The sequence below is a fragment of the Plecotus auritus genome, assembly GCF_963455305.1.
Source record: "Plecotus auritus genome assembly, chromosome: 2".
Taxonomy (NCBI): domain Eukaryota; kingdom Metazoa; phylum Chordata; class Mammalia; order Chiroptera; family Vespertilionidae; genus Plecotus; species Plecotus auritus.
In genome coordinates, this window is record NC_137771.1 from 119,114,205 (window position 1) to 119,129,956 (window position 15,752).

Sequence of the window (15,752 nt, forward strand, 5' to 3'; positions counted from 1 at the left end):
ATTAGATTTAATCATCTTGTCTCCTCTGCTAAAATATAACTTACCTGAGGGCAGCCATGTCCCATTTATTATTTTCCACTATATAAATGTTAGTTGAATAAAGGATTGAGGAAATAAAGGAAGGAAGGAAAAATATTTTTCCATTATGTAATAATGGAGGTTCACTTTAGATCTGAAGTCAAACTTTCCTCAAATCCACTTTGTTAACATCCTGACATGATTTCAGTGACAATGAGTTAACATTTGAGCCCTTGGGATTGGGAGGTGTACATTAGATTGTGCAATGAGGTCCGAGGAGTGGTTTTCTCCATGGCACAATATCATCAGACTCTACACCTAGAGGATGAATGGCATGCAAGGAAGAAGCAAGAAGAGGAAGAAGAGGAAGAAGAAGAAAGAAGAGAAGAAGAAACAGAATATTTATATAGCACATAATTTATAAAGCGCTTTCACATTTACCATATATTTAAGAATAATAAAAATATACAGGAGTGTGATGATTTCCCAGAAATTGGGGAATAAATTCATCTACTTATTAAATTTGCCAAGCTTCCTTCCTAATACAGAGATAGAGCATAGGAAAGCCTCCTTTGAGAGAACTGCATGCAGTAAAGGCCTGCCTCTAGGACAAGGACCTTGTGAAGATGGGCTGTATAACCAGGGCCATCCTGCAAGCATGGGGAGAGGAGGAGTTACTAACTGCCCAGTGAGCCAAGGATATGCAGGCGGTTGTTGATGCCAAGGATATGAGAGTGGGGCACAATGAAGAGAGGAAAGTCCACATTTCTACCAGATGCTGGGAGGTAGCTAACAGCTGAGCCAAATATCACTTTTACTGCCAATCCATCCCTGCCTCTGCCCTGGCTTAAGTGCAAATAGTGAAGTAGAAACCACTGCCACCGCCCCTCCGCCCGCCCGCAAAAAAAAAAAAAAGTAGAAAAACCACCAAGATGATAGACATAATCCACACCTGAACCATCAGGCATCTTGACAAATGCCCCAGAAAACTATCATAGACCACTCCAACACCAACTACTATATGGCCTTAAATAGTCTCTTCAGACCATTTTTCCTATATTCCATAATAAAAGTAATGAGACATTACTATCCACTCCATCTCCTTTCCTCCTCCTAACCACACACACACACACACACACACACACACACACACACACACACACACGGTCAAAGCTCAACTGTGTGAGCCTCTGTGCAAATCCAGACAGCTCTCCTTCCCTGTCCTACACAATGGAATGCACGCTATGAGGCAGCAAAATGCACCAAATGCCACAGCCTCTGGGGATCAGCATTTAAGAAACTTGCTTGGCATTTCTGTAATAGGAACCATCAATAGTACATTCTGGTTCAAAGGCACTTAGGGCTGGAATAGAGGAAACAATTTAGGGCACTTTTCCTCACCCCTTTTCAGAAATACTTTCTGTGGGAAAGAAGGAGGTGGGGCAAGAGAAAGAGAAGCAAAGAAAGAGGCAGAAACTGAGAAACAAGCCTTTGGTATGGCTTTGCCTAAGGAAAAAACCTTAGTAAAGCTCATTTAAATATAAAACTAACAGAAAACTTACAAATGTTCCTAAAATAATACTGTTTCATTTACTCTACATTATTAAATAGGAAAATTATTCCAAATGGAATTCTTATCCAAAGACAGAAAACAATAATGTAATTATTTCCCTGCTGAGAAACATGATACTGTTTATCTCAAAACAATATAAATGTTACCTGAAATAACTATGAGTTCAGACTAAAGTAATACTTAGAGTAAAGGCACAACTATAGTTACTCAGTTCAGTGGGACAGTTCAAATGAACAAAAAGCACAATTTGTGTTCATTTCCCTCATTTTCAAAGGCTCTAAGGAATTATTTTAATTTACCATGTTTTTAAAACCTCATGTAGCATGGATACTTTATATCTTAGAATATATTTGATGAGAAATACATTACATATATTTTTTAAAGTATCAGCTGTCACTAAAAGAGAAAATAGTGTTTACCCTAATGCCCCCAGTTCCCTGCAAGAAAGCTCTCTAAACCAGTTATAACTTCTTACTTCCTTAAAAGCCAGTGAAAGGAAGCTACTCATGTATCTGGCTTCATGGGAGTCATAAAGCAAAGTCTGAAGAATTAGAACAATAAATGAAGCTTTCCTCCCCAAAATGTAGCCAGCAAAATTTATGAGACCAGAAAACATGTGCTGCATTAGTTTAGCAGCTCAGAAGGTCTTAAGACTTCTGCTCTTGCATTGGCCAAGCCACAGAAGCAGGGGAAACAAGGGTTCCTTCAGGGATTCTCCTTATTCAGTTTTTGAGGTACAGCCCTGAGCCTGCCCTAGAGAGAATACACAGCAGCAGTCTGTTGACTGATCGAATAAATAAACGAATGATCAATGCCCAGGCAGCTTTGCAAACCACTCTATCAGAGTCCACATGCAAACCATTTTCCTTGCTCATTCTCCCTCAATCTCCCCTCTTTGTCATGCTCCACAGCAGATCAAATATGGTCGCAGATTCTTTGTCATTCTTCCACAGAGCATCCTCTGCTACCTGCTCTAATCTGTGACTGCTTTGACCAAGAGAATATGGCAGACGTGACTCTGAATTCCAGAGCCAGGCCCTTAAGACACTGGCCAGTTCTATTTCCTGTCTTTTGGAACATTCTCTTGGGGAGACCCAAGCTGCTATGCAATATGTGCCATTACTCTGAGATAGCCCTACTAGAGATGCCATAGAGACGCTCCAGGCTTTAGTCCCAGCTAAGCACACTTCCAGCAATTTTGACTGTGGTGCCACGTGTTTGAGTGATGCCATCTGGGACCCTCCAGACTAGCCTGCCCACCAGCTGAACGCCACTCAGTGACCTCAGTCAACACCACATAGAGCAAAAGAGCAGTCCAGCTGAGCCCTGCCTAAATTCTAGACCCAAGATGTGTGTAATATCATAAAATGGCTATTGTTTGTAGTCATTAAATTTGGGATAACGTGTTACACAGCAATAGATAATTGAAACATATTCCTTCTCTCCTTCTAAAGCTAGCAGAAGCCGAAGGCAGCCATGCTAGTGTAGCTAGTCCTGCTCTCGGGTGGCTCTACAGATAGTGCAGGCAGAGGCTGGGACAAGAAACTCATTCTACTTGAGAGGTCTGGAGCAAGGCGTTGGGCCTCTAATGCTTCTAGAGGAAGACTTATCCTAATGGCTAGCAGCTACCTAGCCAACAGCTTTGGCAACAAAGGCCACAAAGCACCACCAGGCACCTTGGAGCTCATACCTGCCTCATGAGCTCCTCTTGACGCATTCGAATCCTCTCTCTCTCCATCTGGATCCTCTGAAGCCGGAGTTTCTGCTGCTGTTGCTGCTGAGTGGTCAGCGCATTGGGCATACTCAGGAGCCCTGCTGTTGGGTTCTGAGTAGGGTGGTTCTGCTGGCTCAGGGTACTGGGTGCCATTTGCTGCTGGTGCTGGTGACTCATCACTGTGGGAGGGAGGAACATAGGAGATCAATGACAAGGGTCCACAACACCTTATCAAAAGGAAACCATCACAATGTTTGTGCTTTGGAGTATAGATTTCTGGGGTCCCTTCCAAAGTACTTCCCTGTCAATCGATACTGTTTAAGTAATTTTCATCTTAACTCAATTCATGGAGCCTCAGATATTGACCTGATTCATTTAGTCTCCGGTCTTGTGCTCTGTTAAAAATCTTATTTCACACCATCCCTATGTCTAGAATACATTTTAAGCCTTTCACAGAACATAGTAGTCACAGGTAAATTCTACAAAGGTTAGTTAGCACTACATATGGGATCATTTCACCAGGACACCTAGGTGTGGGTGCACTTCCTCAGACAACCCGCATGTGAATGGTAGAGCTACAGAAGCTGTGAGCATGTGCTTGCTGGGTATGCAGCAATACCTAGGGTGAACGAGAACCCATTGCACATGTAAACACAGTGCCTGGGCCAGAGACCTGTACACAGGCAGGACCCCATTAGTGCTTTGTCTAAAAAGGGTGCCCCAAAGAAGTGTGAGCTAAGCTCAGGAACAAGTAACTGATTGAGGAAAAGCATTTCAGTTTTTGCAAAGAGAAAAATTAGTGATAAAAAAATTACATAAAAATGTTAATCATGCTTGTGATTGGATGAAGGCATTAGAAGTGTTTTAAGTTTTTTAAGGATTTTCCGTTTATCTGCATTTACTAACATTTTTAATTTTAGCATGTCATACTTCACTTTAGAATACAACTGAAAAATCCTCTAATAAATTATATCATTTTCACAAAAAAATGCATTTTAAAAGGTGCTAGTTTTTCTCAAAACAACTTACCAGTCAAATTTGCTTAACTTCTGCCTGGGCGATATACTACAATAATGAAAACCATGCTTTTCAGTCTTTGTTCCTAGGTCAGGGCCAAAGACAACAACTTCACACACAGAGAGAATTGGTTTCCTTAAGGAACAATTAATTTCATGGCAGGAACTTCCTCCAGCTGGGGGGAGAGGATGTTAAACCATTCTTTTTTAAAAAAAAATGTATTGATACACTCACTTAAATCTTGATTGTGTTCCCCCCGCCACACCCCCCCCCAATCAGGCAGTGGGCTTGTAGTTGGAATAGATAGCTCCTGCCCTCACAAGAACTAATAGGCTGTTGGAAAAAATGTGGGAAGAAATGAGGTGGGTTTTTATGTGTGGCTGTGGAACACTAGAATGATAGGCTTTGAAAGGAACTCCGGAGAGCATCTAACCCAGTGGTCAGCAAACTGCGGCTCGCGAGCCACGGTTTGCCGCTCTGTTGACTAATGAGTTTGCTGACCACTGGGATAGGGGCTTAATCACAAGGAACAACAACAGCCTGTAATTACTGGAATAGAGAGTCTAGGTCAGTGGTCGGCAAACTCATTAGTCAACAGAGCGGCAAACCGCGGCTCGCGAGCCGCAGTTTGCCGACCACTGATATAACCCATTCCTTCATTTTATGGCAGAGAAGAGGAAACCCAGAGAGGTGAAGGGATGTGCTCTGGTTAGCACAAGAACTATTTTCAAAGTTGCCTCCTGAGACCTGGTCCACCTGTTCTTTCAACTGTCCTTGGCTGCCTTCCGCCTCACCTTAGACTGAAGAACAGGAACAAATGCTCAAACTGCAAGCAACCCTCTAAACATAGGTTGCCTTTGACAGCAAATCATCGAAAGTTGTCCAGGTTACAAACAGAAGGTTTCAAGAAGGGTTTGGCCAGATTGATAGCTCTCTGCTCAATAATGAGCTACTGCAGGGACAGGAATAGTCTGTCCAGAGTTCAGCTTTCTCTCCCAGAATTAAGCCCACCACAAAAAACTCTCACCCCCAGGCACCATCCCGGCACACAGGAGGCTCGGAAAATGATGTGATAAGGGAGTGAAAGTACCTGAGCATTTCTTATGTTCTTAGCTTGAGAACAGAAAAAAAGTCGTGACTGGTGGCAAAATAACTGAGTGTTTCATTTGCATAGCTTGCTAGAGCATAATTACAGTCTCCATTTAAAGGACTGAGGAAGAGGCCAGGGACTGTGCACAAGGGAAAACATGTTCTTCAATACTTTTTCAAGTAAGACAATGTACAGCTACCAGGAAGGGTTCAGTTCATTAGACCTCTTTCAAGGCAAGGGATGGTGATCATTTCCAGGGATAGTGGTTTCTGAACCTCCTGAAAAAAGATGCTCCTATTTTTCTGAGATAACTAACAAAACAAATGCCCAATTGTGTCTATAAGAGAAATGTGTAAATTGAATATTTCTAATATCAGAAACCCTCAGGTTAGGAAAAAGAGGCTTGTAAAAGTTTTTGTTGGTAGTTCAGAGGTTAACTGTTAATTTTTATAACTCATACTTTGAGCATTTTTTTAAAATGACTCAGGTCTGGTAAGTTACTGATATGACAAATAAATGGGAGCAGAACTGTCTTCGGGGGCCTGAGAATACTCCTGCCAGTGTAGAAAATCCTGCCCCAGTTACTCAGTGGACTCTCACTCATCTCCACATAGAACGCAGACACTGCTCGGCACACTTCATCGATGTCTGCGTCCTTATCGGGGGGGGGGGGGGGGTGAAAGACTTGGAGACGAGCTCTTCCAAAGCCACACCCTTGCTGGTTCCAAAGCACCAGCCACACAGAGCCATCCTAGAGAGGAAAGGTGGGCATGATGCCTTCTTCCACTTAATTCAGATTTGACCATTCAGACTAGACATCTTCAGTTATTAACTGTAGAGATTGAAAAAGAGCGTAACTTAGACAATGACTTTGTTTTCAAAGTAAGGCACATACAAAACCCAGCAAGTCTGTATGAGAATATTCACTGCAGTGCAGTCTATAACAGCAAAAGGCTAAAACCTGTCCACCAATGGAAGACTGCGAGCCCTCGATGAGAGGAGTTGTGTGTGCACTACTGCAGATAATGAGGGAGCTCTGCAGGCACTTTCATGAAACAATCTCTAAGAAACATTGTTCGGAGAGGGAAAATCCAAGGGGCAGAACTATTTGCATGAGTTCATCCTATCTGTAGTTAGAAAAGGGGGATTTGTGTACACATACAGCAAATCTCTTGAAGGACACAGGAGAAACTAGCAATGGTGGTGACTCTGGAGAGGAAGCTGGGAGTTGGGGGTGGGAGGAGATCTTCCTTTTCCTCTTCTGTACTGTTTGAAGTTTCCCTATGTGCATTTATTACTTATGTAAAACATAAACATGAAAGTTAAGAAAATATAAAACAAAACATGGTCATGTATAGATCAAACTCAGTATTTTCCTGGTGGAGTGATAGGAGGTAGCCTCAAATTTATTTGAAAAATAACAAATAAAGCTTAGAACACAGTCAAGGTCATCAAAACTGAGCGCCCACCCATGCGACACCTCCTCGTGAACATGAGGAAACCAATACTCAGAGAGCAGCGAGTGAGTTAGTCAAGGTCTTAAAGGGGGCGGAGACCTAGAAACCAGGTGTCCTAACTCAATCTAGGTGTTCACAATTCCACCTGCCTCTCTGTTCCCTGGAGCTGTTCCACTTTAAACTGTCACTGAGCCTTCTCTGAGACTGGAGCTTGTGGGTGGCAGTTGAGGTTCTTTAAAACGCTGCTTTTGTTAGCCACTCAGACAGTGTGGTAGAGGAGGCCAAGACAGAGAGACAGAGAGGAGGCCCACAGGGGTATGGGAAGGCGAAACACCTAAATTTGTGATGAACAAAATACAACTTGGGAAAATATTCCAGAACATTTTAGGGAAAGAAAATAGCCCAGTTTAAAAAAAAAAAAAAAAAAAGGAGGGGGGAGGAGAGTATCCCAAACACAGTGCCTGAAGCCAAACCAGTTAAGGGCAGACTGCCATTAAATGCCTCAAAAAGGCTAAAGACTGCATCAGTTCTAGACTTTGCCAGTCCTCACACAAAGCAATAACCCAAACAAGATTTCTCCATCGAAGCAAGAATGAACCAAATCTAAAGCAGACAGCGTTTTTTCCCCTTCCAAAATAGTCAGAATTTAAATTTAAATCTACATTTTTCTTTCTCATTGTTTTCCTCTTCTTTTCTGTTTTCTTTCCTTTTTCCTTAAATACTTGGCTTTCTGTTCTGTGCTTGGAACTCAATAACCATACTCTGCAGATATATGATCAAACATTTCTCTATTATTACTCAACAGAATGAAACACCAAGAAACAGCAACTTCACAGCATCTGAGACAGGAATACCCCTGTGACTGAATGACTATTTCTTTCGTGAAGTTAGTAGTCAGCATGGGAATGGGTGTTGTGGGTGGAGGGGTGACATGTTGACATGACCCTCTGGTTAATGTTGCCTGGGACAAGGTGCACTGTGTACCCTCTGACCTGTTCTAACAACACACTTGGTCACTTCATCTAGAAGTCCCAAGAGTAAGCTAAAGGTCAGGAAAGTCCCTGACTCAGTTCTAAGCCTGCACATCATCTGCTATTTAAGAAGCAGACAAGGAAAAGGTACAGGTTTCACTCCTGAACTTTTTTGCCTTTTGCTGCACCAGGGAACACAGCGCAATAGCTCATAGCGAAAGTGCTTTGGCAGTGCCCCCAAGCCAGGAGCTGCAGACAATGAGGGAGGCCAATGCAGCAGAGGCTGCCCAGCCTTCTGGAATGTCTGACAAGTGTCCTTTTGGCCTTGGAGAGTCTCAGTGGCTTGCTTTTGTATGTCCTCAGTGTGCACGCATGTGAGTGCACACACCCATCCACCACCACCACCACCACCACACATACACCACACACACACACCACTAGTACCACCACCACCACCAACACACACACACACACACACACACACACACACCAACAACAACAACAATAAAGACACACAGAGCCAACAACAACAACAATAACAATAAAGACACACAGAGCCAAGTGAGAAAAACAAAAGTTAGGCTCAAGTACAAAACCCATCACGGGCCTGCATGGGGTTGGCCTGAATAGATTATGGAGAAGACAACCAATGTGCCGATGGCTAGAAGCCACACCTAAGCGCTAGAAAGACAAAAATTACTTTATTTTCTTCAAGTCCTTCTCCAATTGACATGGGAGTCTGGGGAGGGCAGAGGAATACCTGTAGTTAGTTACACATCTCTCATGTCATTCTCGGCCTCCTTTCTCCTTTTGACAACAAACTTCTTAGCTGAGGTATCTCTACACTTGGCACTTTGAGTTGAACCTTTAAACTATATGGTTTAGTCAATATGCCAGAGGCACAATTCCATTCAAGTGAGTAAGCCTCCCCAAGTACTCCATGACCTTTCCACTCACAGAACCCATTCCTGAACTATAATTCTTTCAAGAGTGGGTAAAGTTTCACATGTTGCTGACTGTGGCTCATTAGTTTAATTAAAAATATATATTCATGAATCCACGCTCAAATAAACAAATAATTAAATAATGGAAAACAGGATGGAGTTTCCTCAAAAAATTAAATATGGACCTGCCATTTGACCCAGTGATCCCACTTCTAGGACTATATCCTAAGAAACCCAAACACCAATTAGACAGAATGTATGCACCCCTATGTTCACAGCAGCACAATTTACAATAGCTAAGATCTGGAAACAGCCCAAGTGCCCATCAGTAAATGAGTGAATAAAAAAGCTGTTGTACATTTATTCCATGGAATACTATGCAGTAGTAAAAAAAGAAGAATCTTTTTCTTTGAGACAGCATGGAGGGACCTAGAGAGTTTCATGCTAAGTGAAATAAGTCAGAGAAAGAAAAGTATCACATGATTGCACTCATATGTGAAATGTAAGTAACAAAATAAACTGATGAATGGAATGGACCCAGCGACATAGGAGCATGGAACAGAGTGTGGAATCTAAGCAGGAAGGCAAGGGTGGGTGGGAGGTAATCAACCAAAGACCTTGTATGCATATATGCATAACCCATGGACACAGACAATAGGGTGCTGAAGGCCTGGGGTGAGGGGGGGGCGCAGGCAGGCTGGAGGAGATCATGCGGGGGGGGGGGGGTGACATATGTAATACTTTCAACAATAAATAATTATTTTTTTTTAAAAAAAACCCAAATAATTAAATAAATAAGTGGGCAGAGGAGAGACAAGTCAGACCAAAGAATTCAAAACAATTTAATACATACATGAAAGTGGTAGGAGTCTAACTCCCATTCTTTTAGTGTGGACTGTGCATAGTGACTGCCTCCCAAAAAGTACAGTATTGAATGGGTGGGGGAACAGTAATTCTACAGGTGAGAAACCTTGTGTATGAGCCAAATGATCAAGGTCAACACTAACCGTAATTGCATAACCCTCCCTAAGATGTTATGAAAAAGGCACGTTACCTCTGCAATCTTCCTCCCCAAAGCACATCATCCCAGTCTAATAACAGAAAAACATCCAAAAAAATCCAGTAGAGGGGAATCATACAAAATTCCTAAGCAGGAAAACTCACAGGAGAGAACCCTGATATCCAAGGACCCGAAAGTGGAGACCACATAGAGACTGGTAGGATGGGTGAAGGTGCAAAAGGGCTGGCTGGGCCCCCACAGACAGCAACTGAAGTCCCAGAGAGAGATCTCAGCTGTCATGGGGAGGCACTAAGAACTCTGGGATCTAATCCCCAAGCTGTGCTCCCCAGCAGAGAGCACTAAATCTGAGGAGGCACCCATATCAATTCTAGCTGTGAAAACCAGTAGGGTGCTGTCTGCCAAGGAGTGGCAGCTGAAAGTTCAGGCACCCTCTTGAAGGGCTAATGCACAAAAATTCCCTGTGGAGCCACCCATCTTGTGCTCTGGCAGAGGGAGGGTGAAGTGGACTGGAGCTGTGAGAGCAGAACCCAGGACTGGGAACTCGGGGGACAGAGCTCAGAAGGCAGGCACACCACTCTACCTCTCCCAGTGGAGGACATCTTTCCCACATAGACATCTGCCTTGCCTGGTGGGAAGACAGTCGATATACCTTATTGGAAAACACCTTGCCCTGAGACCATTAAAAGATTACGAGTAACAGTTAGCCTCCTTGCAGAAGCAACTGTCCCACCCTGTTGAAAAAACTCTTGCTACACCTGAGGACGATTGCCTTGGGGCAATTCAAGTCAGAGTCCCATTAGTCTGTAGACAGAGGGGGTCTCTGGAGGCTTTGAGTTTTTGCCTGATCCAATTAGTCAGAAACTGACTTTAACACTGTCCTGCACTAGAGATTGAGAGGTGTAGAACATCTACCTAAAACATAGTCACAAACCCAGACAACCAAAATGAGGAGACAAAGAAACAACCCCCAAATGAAAGAACTAGAGAATTCTTCAGAAGAAGAGGTAATAAAGCAGAGATAAGAAACTTATCTGAAACAGAGTTCAGAGTAATGATGGTAAAAATGCTCAACAGTATGAAAAAATATATAGTAACTATGAAAAAAGAACAGTCTGAGATAGAGAATGACATCACAAATAAAGAACACATGGGAAGGAATACACAGCAGATTAGGGGAAGCTGAGGATCTAATTAGTGAATTAGAAGACAGAGTTGAAAATATCACTCAATTAGAGAACCAAAAAGAAAAAAACAATTTAAAAACAGGAGGACAGCTTAAGGGAGCTGTGGGAAAACGTGAAACGTAAAAATATTAGAATAGCAGGTGTGCCAGAAGAGGCAGAAAGGGAGAAAGGAATAGAGAAGGTGTTTGAAGAAATAATGGCAGAAAATTTCCCTAACCTGGAAAAGGAAAAAATCACACAAGTTCAGGAGGCACAGAGAACCTGAAACAAGAAGAACTCAAACAGACCCACACCCAGACACATCATAATTAAAATGCCAAAAATTAAAGACAAAGAGAGAATCTTAAAGGCAGCAAGAGAAAAGAAAACTGTAACCTACAAAGGAGTTCCCATACAGCTGACACCTGTTTTCTCATCAGAAATTCTACAGGCCAGAAGGAAATGGCATGAAGTACTCAAGGCAATGGAAGGCAAGGAGCTGAGTCCAAGATTACTATATCCAGCAAGGCTATCATTCAAAATAGATGGTCAAATAAAGAGCTTCCCAGGCAAAAAGAGGCTAAAGGAATTCATCACCACCAAGCCAGCATTACAAGAGATGCTAAAGGGATTGCTATAAGGAATTGCTGAGAAGAAGAAACAAAAAGAGAGACCTAGCCATACAGAATCAAAATGGCTATAAATAAGTACCTCTCAATAATAATCTTTAATGTAAATGGATTAAATGCTCCAATCAAAAGCTGAATGGATACAAAAACATGACCCAACTCAGAAACACCAATCAGAAGGGATATATGAACCCCTATGTTCATAGCAGCACAATTTACCATAGCTAAGATTTGGAAACAGCCTAAGTGCCCATCAGCAGATGAGTGGATTAAAAAACTGTGGTACATCTACACAATGGAACACTACGTTGCTGTAAAAAAGAAGAGACGCTTACCATTTACAACAGCATGGATGGACCTGGAGAGCATCATGCTAAGCGAAATAAGCCAGTCGGAGAAAAATAAATATCACATGATCTCACTCATTTGTGTTATATAATGAACAACATAAACTGATGAACAAAAATAGAGCCAGAGGAAAATAAAATATTTTAGAATATAATAGAAGTAATCCTGTTATTTGCAGATTTTTAAAATTTCCCAACTTTTGTGACATTATACTTAAAATCCATTTTTTCTTGAAATATTAATGTTTATTGCATGTAATCCTATCTAATAAAAGAGTAATATGCAGATTGACCATCACTCCAACACACAAGATGGCTGCCCACATGTGGTCAAAGATCCTGCCCCCATGTGGACACAAGATGGCTGCCACAAGATGGCCAGCAGGGGAGGGCAGTTGGGAGTGACCAGGCCTGCAAGGGAGGGCAGTTGGGGGCAATCAAGCCTACAGGGGAGGGCAGTTAGGGGTGACCAGGCTGGCAGAGGAGGGAAGTTGGTGGCAACCGGGCCTGCAGGGAAGGGCAGTTAGGGGTGACCAGGCTTGCAGGGGAGGGCAGTTAGGGGCAATCAGGCTGGCAGGGGAGCAGTTAGGCATCCATCAGGCTGGCAGGGGAGTGGTTAGGGGGTGATCAGGCTGGCAGGCAGAAGCGGTTAGGGGCAATCAGGAAGGCTGGTAGGCAACAAGTTGGGACCCAGCAGTCCTGGATTGTGAGAGGGATGTCCGACTGCCCGTTTAATGGGCAGTCGGACATCCCTCGAGGGTTCCCAGATTAGAGAGGGTGCAGGCTGGGCTGAGGAACATCCCCCCCCCCCGCTGTGCACGAATTTCGTGCACTGGGCCTCTAGTATTATTATATTTGAGATCGTTTTTCTTGAATAGTTGGTGTTCATTGCATGTAACATTATATTTAAAACCATTTTTGTTGAGATATTAATGTTTATTGCATGTATTGGTTATATTTAGGATCATTTTACTTGAAAATAAAAATTGAAAATATTAAGAAAAAAAATCCTAAGCAGTACTCCTCAAAATTATGAAGGCCATCAAAAACAAAGAAAGTCTGCCAAAACCGGTTTGGCTCAGTGGATAGAGCGTCGGCCTGCGGACTGAGAGGTCCCAGGTTCGATTCCGGTCAAGGGCACGTAACTTGGTTGCGGGCACATCCCCAGTAGGAGGTGTGCAGGAGGCAGCTGATCGATGTTTCTCTCTCATCGATGTTTCTAACTCTCCCTCTTCCTTCCTCTCTGTAAAAAATCAATAAAATATATTAAAAAAACAAACAAACAAACAAAAAACCACAAAGAAAGTCTAACAAATTACCACAACCACGAACAGCATAAGGAGACATGCCATCACAAAGTAATATGGTATTCTATAAGGAAACCTGGAACAGAAAGTAAGGAAATTTGAATAAAATATGGATTTTGTTAAGAAGTAATGAATCATAAAATGTATTATGTATGTACATAAACAATAGAATATTATTCAACCATAAAAGAAATGAATCCTGCTTTGGCTGGGTAACTCAGTTGGTCAGAGCATCATCCAGATACGCCAAGGTTGCAGGTTCTAACCCCGTTCAGGGCACATACAAGAATGAACCAATGAACCCTGGCCGGTTTGACTCAGTGGATAGAGCATCGGCCCGAGAACTGAAGGGTTGTGGGCTTGATTCTGGACAAGGGCATGTACCTTGATTACAGGCTTGATCCCCTGCCTTAGTCGGTGCATGTGTAGGAGACAACCAATCAATGTGTCTCTTTCATATCGATGTTTCTCTCTCTGTCACTCCTCCTCCCTCCCACTCTTTCTACAAATCAATGGAAAAATATCCTCAGGTGAGGATTGACGCCCCCCCCCCCCAAAAAAAAATATATTAATCGATGAATGTATAAATACGTGGAACAACAAATTGATGTGTCTCTCTTTCTCTCTCTCCCTTCCCCCAAATCTAAAATCAATCAATAAATGAACCGCGCTCAGCACAGCCGGTGGTGAACCTGAGGAGTGGTGCTGAAGGATTAAAGAAAACAGACAACAGAATATAGCTGGGGCCAGGTGGGACACTGTTCTTGGATGGAGAGACAGTGACACAGCCTGGAAGCCAAGTCTTTATTTTATAGTCAAGATCCTACCAGGCAAAGCAATGGCATGGTCAAGATGTTTACAATGTTCTCATCAGTTTTGAATCTACTTGATTACATGCACCCAAGAACTCTATCAAGCTTTGTTTTGGCAGCACTTGCTGCACCTCCCAGCCTACATCATTCAGCCACCTGGGACCGCAGGTTCAAGCTTACAACCATAGCCTTTGGCTATAATTGTGCTTGGTGGGCTTTGCTGGGACCTGCATTAGTCCGAGGTTTGAACCTGTCCAAACACTGTAGCCGCTCTCCACAAATAAATAATATATTTTTAAAATGAAATCCTGCCATTTGTAACACTATGGATGTACCTTGAGGGTATTATGTAAATGAAATAAGTCAGACTGAGAAAGATAAATACTATATTATTTCACTAATATGTGGAATCTTAAAAACATGCACACAAACAAGCTCACAGAAACAGGGGACAGGCTGTCAGAAGTGAGGGAGGGGAGGAGGTAAGGAAGGTCAAAAGGTAGAAACTTCCAGTTATAAAATAAGTAAGTCCTGCAGATGTAATGTATGGCATGGTAACATATTAATAATATTATACTGTATATTTTAAAGTTGGTAAGAGAATGTATCTTAAAAGTTCTCATCACAAGAAAAAAAATTTGTAACTATGTGTGGTGATGATGTAACTACAATTATTGTAGTGATCATTTCATAAAATATATAAATATGGAACTATTATGTTATACAACTGAAACTAATTAGTTATCTGTCAATTATACCTCAATAAAAGGTGAAATTGAAATAATAATGTATCAGTATTGGTTTATTAGTGATAACAAGTGTAGTGTACTAACGTAAGATGTTAATAATATGGAAAATTGGAGGAAAGGATATATGGGAATTCTATCTTCTTAATTTTTCTATAAATCTTAAACTGTTCTTAAAAAATAGTATGTGTGTAGTAACCATGTCTTCAAAAAATATCAGGAACTGTATTGGGTGCTGCCTCTTCAATACTCACTATTAATTAGTTTTCAGAGAGTATATAAAATGGATAAATATTCAAAAGGAAACATAGTCTACAGTATGTTCTATAGGAGTAAATAGATATTAAGCTTTTTTATTTTTTAAATAGCTGCTTCTAGGAATGGTCAACTAAGATTGGGAAATGTTTAAACAAAGTTAGAAGAGCTCATTTCACTGCAGGGTTTCTCTGAGCCTTGAATATGCTGACAGACACTGCGGCTTCCCAAGAGGCAGATGTAAAACGCAGCACTTCCCACATTGGAAGACAGGTGCCACTCTGAGTATGAATGCTGGGAAATGCTGGGCCACTTCAACTTTAACAGATGTTTGGCAGTACTGAATTATGAATTGAACTGAAAATGAATTAGTATTTATTAAGCTCCTACTATGTGCTAAACTCTTTAAAGTCAACTAAGCAGCTGTGTAGGCTGTGGAGCCAGAAGGAACAGGGCAGCCTGTGGGTGTTAAACAGTGACTTCATGGGCTTAGAATCAGACTGCTATTCAAGAAAAAAACAAAACATGGGGAAACAAGCATTTTACAAATACTGATAGTATCTGCTGAAATTCTCCACAACAAATGTCGATTTAATTGGAAAATTTCAAAGTCGGATTAACCTACATATGCATTTTCACAGGTGGTGAGCAGAACCTTAATAAACTAACTTTAGTTCCATAGATTTGC

The 15,752-nt window shown here is 41.9% G+C and overlaps 1 protein-coding gene across 2 annotated transcripts in view; it reads right to left on the reverse strand.

Annotated features, from left to right (window-relative positions):
- Positions 1–15,752, reverse strand: part of WWTR1 (WW domain containing transcription regulator 1) — a 167,746-nt gene that overhangs the window by 22,591 nt on the left and 129,403 nt on the right. For both annotated transcript variants that reach the window (XM_080654258.1, XM_080654259.1), the window contains one exon: positions 3,282–3,484. In XM_080654258.1, coding sequence (XP_080510384.1) covers positions 3,282–3,484 — 203 coding nt within the window. The remainder of the gene's footprint in view (positions 1–3,281; positions 3,485–15,752) is intronic.